Source organism: Stomoxys calcitrans, chromosome 1 (assembly GCF_963082655.1).
Source record: "Stomoxys calcitrans chromosome 1, idStoCalc2.1, whole genome shotgun sequence".
Lineage (NCBI taxonomy): Eukaryota > Metazoa > Arthropoda > Insecta > Diptera > Muscidae > Stomoxys > Stomoxys calcitrans.
Window position 1 is genome coordinate 183,578,409 of NC_081552.1, and position 13,502 is coordinate 183,591,910.

The 13,502-nt window shown below is 40.1% G+C and overlaps 1 protein-coding gene across 2 annotated transcripts in view; it reads left to right on the forward strand.

Annotated features, from left to right (window-relative positions):
- LOC106095024 (odorant receptor 63a) overlaps positions 1-13,502 on the forward strand; it is a 62,228-nt gene that overhangs the window by 17,552 nt on the left and 31,174 nt on the right. Inside the window, 4 exon segments of one of the 2 annotated variants that reach the window (NM_001311244.1) lie at positions 2,628-2,793; positions 2,851-3,058; positions 11,547-11,702; positions 11,768-11,944. In NM_001311244.1, coding sequence (NP_001298173.1) covers positions 2,628-2,793; positions 2,851-3,058; positions 11,547-11,702; positions 11,768-11,827 — 590 coding nt within the window. In that variant the 3' untranslated portion in view covers positions 11,828-11,944. 2 annotated transcript variants of the gene reach the window in all.

Sequence of the window (13,502 nt, forward strand, 5' to 3'; positions counted from 1 at the left end):
CGCTGGTCGTGCTATTCTAAACCTAATGTACCGATGGTCTCAGTAGGAATGCTCCATGGTTACCCTTCAATCCTGAACCTAATCGATTAGATTTTCCGAACATATTGTCACATCTAAAACCTCCTCACTAATCCTATTAACAAAGGAAGCGGTGTTACCAATATTAAGTGTTATTTGGTCGTTAGTAGTAAAGAATTCTGCCTGGGCTTGGCCCCGCTTATTAATGTTGGTACTACCTCACGAAATTTGGTGAAAGTTCGCACTGCACCCTATTAGTACATCAATAGTAAGTATCTGTGCAAAATTTTAAGTGGCTAGCCTTACGCGTTCGACCGCTATTGTTATGTCGACAGACGGACGGACTTGGGTAGATAACATCAGAATGGCGAGACGATCAAGAAAAGTGATAAGGGGCTTCCTTTTTTTATGCCGAGTACGAACGGCGTGCCGAACAGCGATTCCACTTGGTAGAGAAGTTTTTAACATGGCATTAATAAGGGAAAAACCACAGCTGAAAATTTTTCTGATGATCTCGCCGAGGTGGCCTTCAATATCGCACTGTTTCAGAGATTAAAATCTAAGGTCATCGAGATAATTGGGCCCTATAGGCTTTAGACTTGGTAAATCCACCATACACCAAAAATTCACACTGCTCCAAATCAGGAAGGACCAAAGCAAAAAAGACCGAAATTTGTATACCCTCCACCATAGGATGGGGGTTACTAATTTCGTCGTTCTGTTTGTAACTCCTCGAAATATTCGTCAAAGACCCCATAAAGTATATATATTCTTGATCGGCATGATATTTTAAGTCGAATAAGCCATGTCCGTCCGTCTGTCCGTCCGTGGGTCTGTGTGTCGAAAGCATGCTAACTTTCGAAGGAGTAAAGCTAGTCGCTTAGAATTTTGCGCATACACTTCTTATTGGTGTAGGTCGGTTGGGATTATTAATGGGCTATATCGGTCCACGTTTTGATATAGCTGCCATATAAACCGATCTGGGATCTTGACTTCTTAAGCCGCTAGAGGGCAAAATTCTTATCCGATTTGATTGAAATTTTGCATGACGTGTTTTGTTAAGACTTTCAACAACTGTGATAAGAATAGTTCAAATCGGTCTATAACCTGATATAGCTGTCATATAAACCGATCTGGGGTCTTGGCTTCTTGAGCCTCTACAGGGAGCATTTCCTATACGATTTGGCTGAAATATAGCATGACGTGTTTTGTTATGAATTCCAACAACTGTATTAAGAATGGTTCAAATCTGTCCATAACCTGATATAGCTGCCATATAAAACGATCTGGGGCTTGACTTCTTGAGCCACTAGAGGACGCAATTATTATCCGATTGGTGTTTTGTTATGACTTTCAACAACTGTGCTAAGAATAGGTCAAATCGGTTCATAACCTGATAACCTGCCATATAAACCGATCTGGGGTTTTGACTTCTGGAGGCACTAGAGGGCGCAATTATTATCCGATTTAGCTGAAATTTTGTACAACGGCTTCTCTTATAACCTTTAACATACGAATCGAAAATGGCATGAATCTGTTTATAGCCTAATGCAGCTCCCCTATAAACCGATCTCCCTATTTTATTTCTTCAGACCATAAAGTGAGCAATTCTTACTAGATTTGGCTGAAATTTTACACAATGACTTCTACTATGGTCTCCAACATTCAGTTCAATTATGGTCCGAAATGAACCATAACTTGATATTGTTCCAATAACATAGCTCTTATCCTTTGTTTGCCTATAAAGAGATACCGTGGAAAGACAAATGTGATCCATGGTGGAGGTATATAAGATTCGGCCCGAGAGAACTTAGCACGATTTTACTTGTTTACCCTTTTTTAGTCGACTTCAAAGCAGGCTTGAAGTAAGTAAGTATGCAAATCTGTACCGATGTGGCCCATTTGCAATTCCCAACGACCACCATCGATAACTTCAAGTAGATAACTTCGTGATTTCTACCAGCTGGCGAACATACAGACAGACGGACTGACATGGTTAGATAGACTTAGAATGTCAAGACGGTCGCCGATTAATATATCGAGGAGTTACAAACGAAACGATGAGATAGATATATCCCACATTCTGGTAATTGTTTAGGGTGATGGATATAAAAATGTTGGTATTATTTATGCAGATGATTATAATTATGTTGATCGTGGTGGTGGGTATAAAAATGTTGATATTATATTTCCATTCAGACGCTGCACAGTGGTAAAAAAATAGAGAACTGATGAAGATAACTCTTTGAAATGAGGTGTTAATGAGGTGTTATCGAGATTATGTGCAAAATTTTAAGGCCATAGGTGGTCTGGAAGCCTCTTTTTCGAAAAACATTTTCGGATAATGCTCCAAAAGTCCCAACAAAAAATTTGCTGAGGTATACAATATCTCCACTGGTTTTGGGATATTTGAGTTTTAATTTTTCTTTGTTGAAATTTCGGCCGAGATTTGCTTCGTATTTTGCGATAACACCTCAGCTATAACCACTTTAAATGTCAAAGAGTTATATCTAACCGTTCTCAAATGGCGTATTTTTTACCAGTTTTTTTTTTGGATTATAACCTACTGTGCTATGTTTAAATCACATTTTGATGAAATCTTGTTTTAGGTGCTGTTTGTTTCGATGGTATCTTCATTGTGATTGTAGTCCATTGTTCGGCACTTTTGGAGATATTGCATAAACTTTTGGAGCATGTATGCGATGAGGAAATTCCCCAAAGCGAAAGGGTAAAGTATCTGCTATGCTGTGCTAGATTGCACGAACGCACTTTCAGGTAAGAAAGAAGGATTCATTTTGCTCTTGATAGCCGTGATGAGCAATTCTCTTACAGATATTATGAAAAAATCAATGGGATGTATCGTACACCGAGCTTGGCACAATGCGTGCTCAGCATGTTGGTCTTATGCGTGGTAATGTTTATGGCCAACGTAGGTCTAGAGGAGGATATAACACTGTTTGTCAAAATGCTATGTTTTCTATGTGCTGCTGGCTTACAAATCGGAATTTATTGTTATAATGGACAAAAGATTATAACGCAGGTTTGTTCATGTTGTTGTTGTAGCCACATTTTCATGTGGAGGTGTCGGTCCTCGTCAAGCCCCTGTAGGTGAGCAAATTCGTTTCGATTCAAACGACGGATCGCCGTCGGAACAGAGTGACCATTGGTTATTAAAAGGCGCCAATAACTCGCCTTGTTATAACGAGCATCATTAACACTCAGTATTTATGCAAGAGCCGGTGCCGACTGACCTCTCACTGGGACTCTCCGCTCGATTCCGCTAATTGTCCGCGACTGCCGTAGCAGCTACTCCGTATTTAGCATTCCATTATCCGCAACCTGTGGACGAGCCTGGAAGCTTGCAGCTAAGCTTCTCGTGACAGCAATGGACACCTCATAGATCGTGACAGCAATGAAAACCACAGGCTGGAACTGCCCTCGCTGGGCAGTTTTGTTCATTGTCGGTTGTTGCTGATTTCTTTACTAGATGGGTGAAAAGTTCGAAACTTACTACGCTCAGAGAAATTTGTTAATAAAAACCGCAAAACGTTGGAATAGGAACGAAGGAAGCAGGAACGGCCCACGAGTCTTTATGGATAGGGGGATAATCTTGATGCTGCGCTTCTCGCAAGAAGAATGTGTTGCCACCAAAAAGCTCGTTGGATGTGTCCACATTGCCTGGAAGGGCGCAATGCTCGACTTAATGAGTCGCTCACAAAGGTCGGTCGGCGACGGTCTTCATCAAAGGGTATTAAATTCGCGACAGAGAGCATGGTGAAAGTCTTAAGGAAGCAAAACCTAGATTTCGAGAAATGAGAGATCTTTTACAGGGAGGAAAAGATGGTTCACCTTGGCGAAACTCCATTTCAAGTTTGATAAGACTAAATGCATAGCGTTCAATGCAACCAAGGCAAAGATCCCCATATTGAGACATCAGACAGTGCAGTGGAGGAGACTAAATTCAGCACAACGAACAGGAAGCCAACAATGAGAACATCACCGATTTTCTCAATATTGGGAAGACTAAGATAAGCAAAGAAGAGGCTACCGTGGCGAAGAGATTTGCATGTCCACCTATGACGCCGACTGCCTTGGTGTGAAAAACAGAAAAATGTTCAGCGGTGGTTATTCCCTTACTAATGCTGGCAACATTTGGGAGGTATCCCCTCATGTTAAGACTCCCCAACTAAGTGATGTCGCTATGCGGCACGCCGTTCGGAATCGGCATGAAAAAGGAGGCCCCTTGTCATTGAACTTAAACTTTAATCGGACGGCACTCGTTGATATGCGTTAAGTATCCGCTGTTCCTTAGTGGAATGTTCATGGGAAATTTTGTAAAAATTAGGCATTGCAGTGACAGGAGACTCAATACAACCCAGTTGCCAAGGAGCCGACGATGATAACATTACTGAACCTATCAACTACCAATTATTCTATGCTAACACAGGAATTCAGTCGAGCACATGCGTTATTTGTCATAAAAAATTAAATTTTATATTTTCGCCAGATATGGCAACGTCAGATGCAACAGTACAGAGACAAGTAGACGGTGGACCATACCTGGCATTACTTAATCTGCCTTTCGACTCTTCGACACCGCCACCGCCACCGCCACCCACGTCGGAACTGAAACGACTGGTGAGTCAGTCAACACAAACAGAAAATGAGATACTCATGGGATGTAGTGCGAACTCTTACCACAATTCGTGGGGTAGTATAAGCGAGGACAAGCCCTTGCAGAATTCTTAAATGCTAACGACCTAATATGGTTGCCCAAAATTGTAATTGCGGATTTTTCATATAGTCGGCGTTGACAAATTTTTTCAACGGCTTGTGACTCTGTAATTGCATTCTTTCTTCCGTCAGTTATCAGCTGTTACTTTTAGCTTTCTTTAGAAAAAAAGTGCGCGAAATTTTGTTTACATTTGTTTGTTTGGCGTCAGTTTTAATATGGAGCCCACAAAGGAGCATTTTCGTCATATTTTACTCTATTATTTCCGTAAAGGAAAAAACGCGGAGCAGGTTGCTTAAAAGTTACGAGATGTGTATGGTGATAAAGCCTTAAAAGGAAGACAGTGTCAAAATTGGTTTCGCAAATTCCGTTCTGGAGATTTTTCACTTAAAGATGAGCCACGTTCAGGTCGGCCAAATGAAGTTGATGATGACCAAATCAAAGCATTAATCGAATTGGATCGTCATGTAACTGAGCGTGAGATAGGAGAGAAGTTTAATATACCAAAATCAACCGTTCATTATCACATAAAAAGTCTTGGACTGGTGAAAAAGCTTGATATTTGGGTACCACATGTATTGGAAGAAATTCATTTAACAAACCGAATCAACGCTTGTGATATGCACCTTAAACGCAATGAATTTGATCCGTTTTTAAAACGAATCATAACTGGAGATGAAAAATGGATTGTTTACAACAACGTTAGTCGAAAACGATCATGGTCCAAGCGTGGTGAACCAGCTCAAACCACTTCAAAGGCTGATATCCACCAAAAGAAGGTTATGCTGTCTGTTTGGTGGGATTGGAAGGATGTGGTATATTTTGAGCTGCTTCCAAGGAACCAAACGATTTATTCGGATGTTTACTGTCAACAATTGGACAAATTGAATACAGCCATCAAGGAGAAGCGACCAGAATTGGTCAATCGTAAAGGTGTCATATTCCACCAGGACAACGATAGACCGCACACATCTTTGGTCACTCGCCAAAAACTGGGTGAGCTTGGCTGGGAACTTTTGATGCATCCACCATATAGCCCTGACCTTGCACCATCAGACTACCATTTATTTCGATCTTTACAGAACTCCTTAAATGGTAAAACTTTCGGCAATGATGAGGCTTTAAAATCGCACTTGGTTCAGTTTTTTGCAGAAAAAGGCCAGAAGTTCTATGAGCGTAGAATACTAAATTTGACAGGAAGATGGCAAAAGGTTATCGAACAAAATGGCAATTATATATTTGATTAAAGTTCATTCTATGTTATATTAAAAATGCATTTACTTTCTTTTAAAAAAACCGCAATTACTTTTTGAGCAACCCATAGCAGGTGCAAACTTCATACATATCAATGAGTGCAGTCCGATTCGAATTTAAGCTCAGTGATAAGGGACCTCCTTTTTATAGCCGAGTGCGAACGGCGTCCCGCAGTTCGACACCTCTTAGGAGAGAAGTTTTTACATGGCATTGTCCTTGCCAGTATTAGGAGGGGGAAACCACCGCTAAAAAATTTTTATGATAGTTCGCTAGGACTCTAACCTAGGCGTTCAGCATCATAGGCGGACATGCTTACTACGATTTGCCCTTGTTCCTTAGTTGAATTTTGATGGGGAAAATTTGCATTTGCAACGACTTAATGACACTTAATATTGGTAACACCGCTACCTTTGTTTCAAAAGTTTCAAAAGTGACAGGTGATTCGAAATACTACCATTTATTGGAAAACCCTTTAATTCTAAGGGGAAAGGATCCGAACTAACTATGCAAAAGAGTTGAAAGGGTCTTCCATATGGCATGTGACTGGACTAGTCCCAGGGGTTTCAATGTTAGCCCAGAGAAGATAGAAATCTGCCTGTTCACGAGGAAGACGAAGGTGGCCCTTCGAAGGGTTTGACGCACCACGTTTCCCCAACAGAACGATTTCGATATCTGACGAGTGATCTTGGATAGCGGGGCGGGTTCAGACCGATACCTACTTAGTTTGGAGGACTGCAAACTACAAATTTGCCTATGAATATTCCACTAAGGAACAGGGACAAACTTTTCACATATCATTGACTGCTGTCGATTCAAGGGCTTCATGATAAAGGGCTTCCTTTGGGGAGAAGTTTTTATTTAGCACAGTAACATTAGCATTAGCATTAGGAGGAGATAACCGGGTTAACGATCGGATACTGGAGACGACACTTGAGGTCTAGTGCGAGGCACTGCTGCCAGCGGCACAGTCTTCGATTGACGGAACTCTGGTATTCCCATCTGGAAGTTTTTTGCTACAAGGATGGATTAAAGCTAAAGGACGGGGTTGGCCTGGACTGGACTGAGTTCTGTTTCCCACTGCCTGGCCATAACACTGTCCAGCAGGCGGAGATACGGGCAATCATGGAATGCTGTTAACGTTAAAGCGAGGAAGTCGATTGTGAACATTTATGCGGACAGAAAACTGGCCATCGGGATAATAACAGCCAGGACGGTAAAGTCACGAATAGTCTTGGAGATTAACGCCTTCTCTGATGATGGCACGATCCGCATAGATTGGGTGCCAGACCATAGCGGGTTGAGGAGGAATGAAACAGCAGAAGATTTGGCAGAGAAGATAAGAGGACAACTCCGATAATCTTGCTTAACTTGAAGTCTTGGTAGGCGACGCAGTTAAGGTAGGCGACGCAGTTAAGGGCGTGGGCGACGAACGCACATGTAACACTGAAGAACAACGAAACGTCGGTAGGACGACGAAAATCGTATGGGGAGATTCATATAGTGAGAAAATGTGGCTATTACAGAAAGGAAATTACAAGGACGTCAGCATGGCTTTCAGTATCATAACGGGACACACAGGACTACGAGCTCACTTATGCAGAATGTGTGCGGCTTTTTCGGCCAGCAGCCACCGGCACTTATTTGGCGACACAATACCAGACATGAACTAAGTTAGGGGCGTGGTATGGGAAACAATTAGGGCTTGTGTTGGTAGCACAGAATTCCTGACATGGATTTTCTTTTTCGAGGTTACGTTTTAGTATTTAGAGCGCACAACAAGCCGAATACTGGGCTAGGTGTATGTCCATAGTGGAATAGGCCGGATTAATATCCGCATACTTATTTCAACCTAACCTAACCGAGACTGATATGCCGATCTTAATCCTATAAACGTCGCATTCATTGTCCGATTGTATTGAAATTTGGAACAGTGAGAACTATTAGGTCCGTCAACATCCAACCCGATAATGGTCCACAACGGACAATGTTTGGATATAGTTGCCATATAGACCAATCTACCGATATAGGATCTTAAGCCCATAAAATTCTTATTTATTACCCGATTTCGGTATAATTAGGATCATTGAACTGCGCTTAGCCAGCCGATATCAAAACTGAATATGGTCCACATTCAACTGTTGGGTTGCCCAAAAAGTAATTGTGGATTTTTTAAAAGAAAATAAATGCATTTTTAATAAAACTTAGAATAAACTTTAATCAAATATAATTTTTTACACTTTTTTTCTAAAGCAAGCTAAAAGTAACAGCTGATAACTGACAGAAGAAAGAATGCAATTACAGAGTCACAAGCTGTGAAAAAATTTGTCAACACCGACTATATGAAAAATCCGCAATTACTTTTTGGGCAACCCAATATATTCAGGTATAGCTGTTATATAGACTAGTCTGCCGATTTAGGTTCTTAAGCCCATAAAAGTACTGGTCGACACGGGATAACTATGAGAACCACACTGGTTGAAATTTTGAGCTCCGATTTGTGTGGTTTCATTGTTAACACTGGAAGCTTAGCTGAAAGTTGATATTGGAAAGCTTCGTTTTTATGTGGAGTATCTTCAAATGCGGCCGCGGGAAGATAGTGATTTCGAGAGCATTCTCAGTGAGGGATAGTGTGGCACTGGAACACGAGGAACCAAATCAATCACAAAAGAATCTGACATCAAACCGATGGCTTTGATACAGGCGCATCCTCCTGCGGAGACAAAGAAGGCAATCTAGTAACTCATACATATAAAGGGTGATTTTTTAAGAGCTATAGGAAAGTTATTCAAAAACACACATAAAAATGTATGAAATCTTTATCTGAATCAAAAGTATGGTCCAAATAATTTAATATTTGAAGATTATTTCGTGCAAATGTTGACCGTGACTGCGTCTCAAATGGTCCATCCGCTAGTCAAATTTTGGCTGTTCTTTGCAACATTTCGGCCGGTATCTTACGAATAAATGCTTAAACGTTGTTTTTCAATGCGTTAATTGAAGCGGGCTTGTCTGTATAGACACGAGCTTTAACATAGCCTCACAAAAAATTTTCTAAAGACGTTAAATCGCACGATCTAGGCGGCCAATTGACCGGTTCAGAACGTGAAATAAAATGTTCACCGAACTCTCTTGTCAAATGGTTCATTCTTACGCGTGCTGTGTGGCATGTGACACCGTCTTGTTGAAACTACATGTCATGCAAGTCAAGTTCTTGCATTTTAGGAAAAAAAAGTTGCATATAATCTCACGGTAGCGCTCACCATTTACAGTTACGTTACTCATCTTTGAAGAAGTACGGTCCAATGATGCCACCAGCCCATAAACCGCACCAAACTGTGACTTTTTCTGGATGCATTGGTAGCTCTTACAATGCCTCTGGCTGATCTTTACTCCAAAATCGACAATTCTGCTTATTTACGTACCCATTGAGCCAAAAATGAGCTTCGTCGAATGAATGGAAGAAGTGTGCGAATAACTTTCTTATTAGAGCATGCATTTTGATAATAAAAATCAATAATTTGCAAGCGTTGTTCGTTTGCAAGACGATTCGTGGTTAAATTATAGACCAAACTGAAGATGTTTGGCAGTGAAACAATACAGGAAACGTGCGTGAGCTGCTTAGACTATGGTAATATCCATAAAATCACCCTTTAGTGTTGTTGTGGGTATGGAAAAAACATTTTACCTAACTGCTAGTGTCCGATGTTGGCGGCGAAGAGGATACCGCAGAACCAATCAATGATGATGGTATAGAATGTTTACCTCCTAGTCAGAATGATGTCCAAGTAGCAGTGACGTAATGTGCCACCTACAGCGGAATAAGTCTCCTCCCCATCGTATATAAGATATTCTCGGGCGTATTGTGTGAAAGATTAAAACCTAAAGTCAATCAGATATCAATGCGGCTTTAGACCAGGTAAATCCACCCTGGACCAGATATTCACACTGCGCCAAATCCTGGAAAAGACCCGAGAAGGACAAATCAACACCTACTATCTCTTTGGGGACACAATACCAGACATGAACCATCTTTGGGTTGTGGCATGAAAAACAATTAAGGATTTTGTAAGTAGCATGGAACTTAGATTTTCTTTTTCGAGCAAGCCGATTACTGGCTTAGGTGTATATCTATTGGGTTGCCCAAAAAGTAATTGCGGATTTTTAAAAGAAAGTAAATGCATTTTTACTTTACTTATTTTACTTTTTTTACACTTTTTTTCTAAAGCAAGCTAAAAGTAACAGCTGATAACTGACAGAAGAAAGAATGCAATTACAGAGTCACAAGCTGTGAAAAAATTTGTCAACGCCGTGTGAAAAAATTTGACAACAAAGCCGCTTTCTATACCCCTATGCGTTCGAAGGTATTTCAAGCCATGTCGGAGTTTGGTATCCCTGAAAAATTAATAAGACTCTGAGGATGACACTTGCTGATACGCGTTCCTCAGTAAGAATAGAAAAAAATCTCACCGAACCATTCAATACCAAATGAGGTTTCAGACAAGGAGACAGCATATCGTGTGATCTCTTTAATATTCTGCTGGAGAAGATTATACGAGATGCAGATGTGAATAGATATGGCACACAACTCGCAAGACTCCTAGATCAGTCACCGGAAGAAGTAACTACACCCCTTGAAAGAATCGAAAGGGAATCAGTGAAAATGGGTCTGCCAGTAAATGTAGATAAAACGAAATGGAAGATGTCAACTCCCAAAACGCCCTGTACAACCGAGGAGATAAAGAAAATGCAGAAAGTTGGAATCCACAACGTTGAGAAAAGTTAGGTTGGGTTGGAATGGATTATTCCGTCGCGGAATAATCGAGGCGACGATAGAAAACCTGAAGGGAAAGGAGGAGGTTTCCGATCGGATACCTGAGATGTACTTTGAAGTCGAGTGCGAGGAACTGCAACCATCGGCACAGTCTTGGATTGACGGAACCCTAGTATTGCCATCTGGAAGATCATGTTACACGGATGGATCAAAGCTAGAGGACAGAGTGGGCCTGGGGGTCTACATTGAGAACCCAGACTGACATCTGTTTTAGACTGCCTGACCATAATTATGCGTTAAGTGATGTGGTGCCAACGCGAGGACGCGAGTGTGAACATCTTTAGGGACAGTATAATTGCCATAAGGGCAATAATAACTAGGACGGGAATGTCACGAATAGTCTTGCAGTGTAAAAAGGAGATTAACGCCTTCTCTGAGGATGGGAAAATCTGCATCGTTTGGGTGCCGGGCCATAACGGAGTAGGGGAAATGACAGGGCAGACGATTTGGCGGTGAAAGCCAGAGGACTGCCGTCAATAAACTTGGTTAACCCGAAGCCTTTCGGGTTGAAAGTAAGAAGGAGATCAGTATTTTTTTCCCCGTATCATAAAAGCACACATAGGACACTTATGCAAAATCGGTGCGGCAAGTGATTATATGTGTTGGACATGCGGAGTTATAGTTCATTTATCATGGCAATCGGTTCTGTACGGCCGAACTTTATACGTTTTTATTTGTTTAAAGTTGCCTCTATTCCTTATCTCTTTCCAGAGCGAAATATCACCTGTAGCTTGGTACAGCAGTACTTGGTACAACGAATCGGAGCAATTTAAATATATCGTTAATATGATGGTTTTGCGGACCAATCGTACCTTATACATGCAGGTATCTGGCTTTACTACAATGTCTCTTATGACTTTGGCATCGGTAAATATATAAAAAAATATAAATAAATAGACAATTGAACCCAAAAACGTTTAATTTCTCAACAGATTGTTCAAACGAGCGGCTCATATTTTCTTTTGCTTAAAAATCTAAGTGGAATGGATTAATTAATAATTATACGTTGGAATTTCTTATTCTTATTGTGAGCTTTCTCTAAATATGTTATTAAATAAGATTTAAAGTGAATTATGTATGTAGCTGTCAAATAGCAATTTATCTGTGCTCAAAAAAAAAAAAAAAAATAATAATAAATAAATAATAACAAGTAAAAAGGCATTAAGTTCGGCCGGGCCGAACTTTGGATACCCACCACATCGGGTATATATGAAAACCCCCTTTCGGCACAATTCGGTGAAAATTGGATAACTTATGCACCCAAATTCGACACGGATATTGAATGGGCTATTAAATATAAGTCACTGTTAAATCAGCACATCGGTCTATATGACAGATATATCTAAATATAGTCCGATCTTTACCATATTTGGGTCGGATAGCGGCTTGCCTAAAACTACTTACTGATTCAAATTATTGTGAGCTTTCTCTAAATATGTTATTAAATAAGATTTAAAGTGAATTATGTATGTAGCTGTCAAATAGCAATTTATCTGTGCTCAAAAAAAAAAAAAAAATAATAATAAATAAATAATAACAAGTAAAAAGGCATTAAGTTCGGCCGGGCCGAACTTTGGATACCCACCACATCGGGTATATATGAAAACCCCCTTTCGGCACAATTCGGTGAAAATTGGATAACTTATGCACCCAAATTCGACACGGATATTGAATGGGCTATTAAATATAAGTCACTGTTAAATCAGCACATCGGTCTATATGACAGATATATCTAAATAAAGTCCGATCTTTACCATATTTGGGTCGGATAGCGGCTTGCCTAAAACTACTTACTGATTCAAATTTCAGCGAAATCGGATAAAAAATAAAACTTTTATTCGCTGAATATAATCCGATCCGAACCATATTTGGGACGGATGTCGGGAGAACTAAGACTACTCAATGTTTCAAATTTCAGCGAAATCGGATCAAAAATAAAGCTTTTATGGGCTTTAGACCCTTTATCTGGAGATCGGTCTATATAGCAGCTATATCTAAATATGGTCCGCTTTTGCCCGTTCTAGAACTTAACCAGCGTGCATAAAAAAGATGTATCTGTGCCAAATTTCAGCTCAATATCTCAATTTTTGAAGGCTGTAGAGTGATTACAACAAACGGACGGACAGACACATGGACATCGTTAAATCGTCTTAGAATTTTACGACGATCCGAAATATATATGCTTTGTAGGGTCGGTAATTGTTATTTTGATGTGTTGCAAACGGAATGACTAAATGAATATACCCCTATCTATAGTTTAGTTTCAAATGGCAAAGTTTGACTATACGAAAAATAGAAACAGATTAACACAGAAAAAAAAAACTCTTAAAAAAACCAACTACCAAATTTGTATATGTAACTTTAAATTCTCAACGAATTTTACCATTGAATCGCAAGCATTATTTGTTCAACTACGTAAGTAAGACTCTACAAGAGACTTGACAGACACAATTATTGAAAGTTTTGTTGACATTCAACAAATTCTTTAGTTGAGGTAGTGAGGTAAAATAGGCGTACTACCAGAGCACAAAATTCCCATGCCATTCATGACTTGCATGACTTGCGGTCGGCCAAAAAACAATTTTTTTTTATACCCGCCACTGAAGGATGGGGGTATATTCATTTTGCCATTCCGTTTGCAACACATGGAAATATCCATTTCCGATA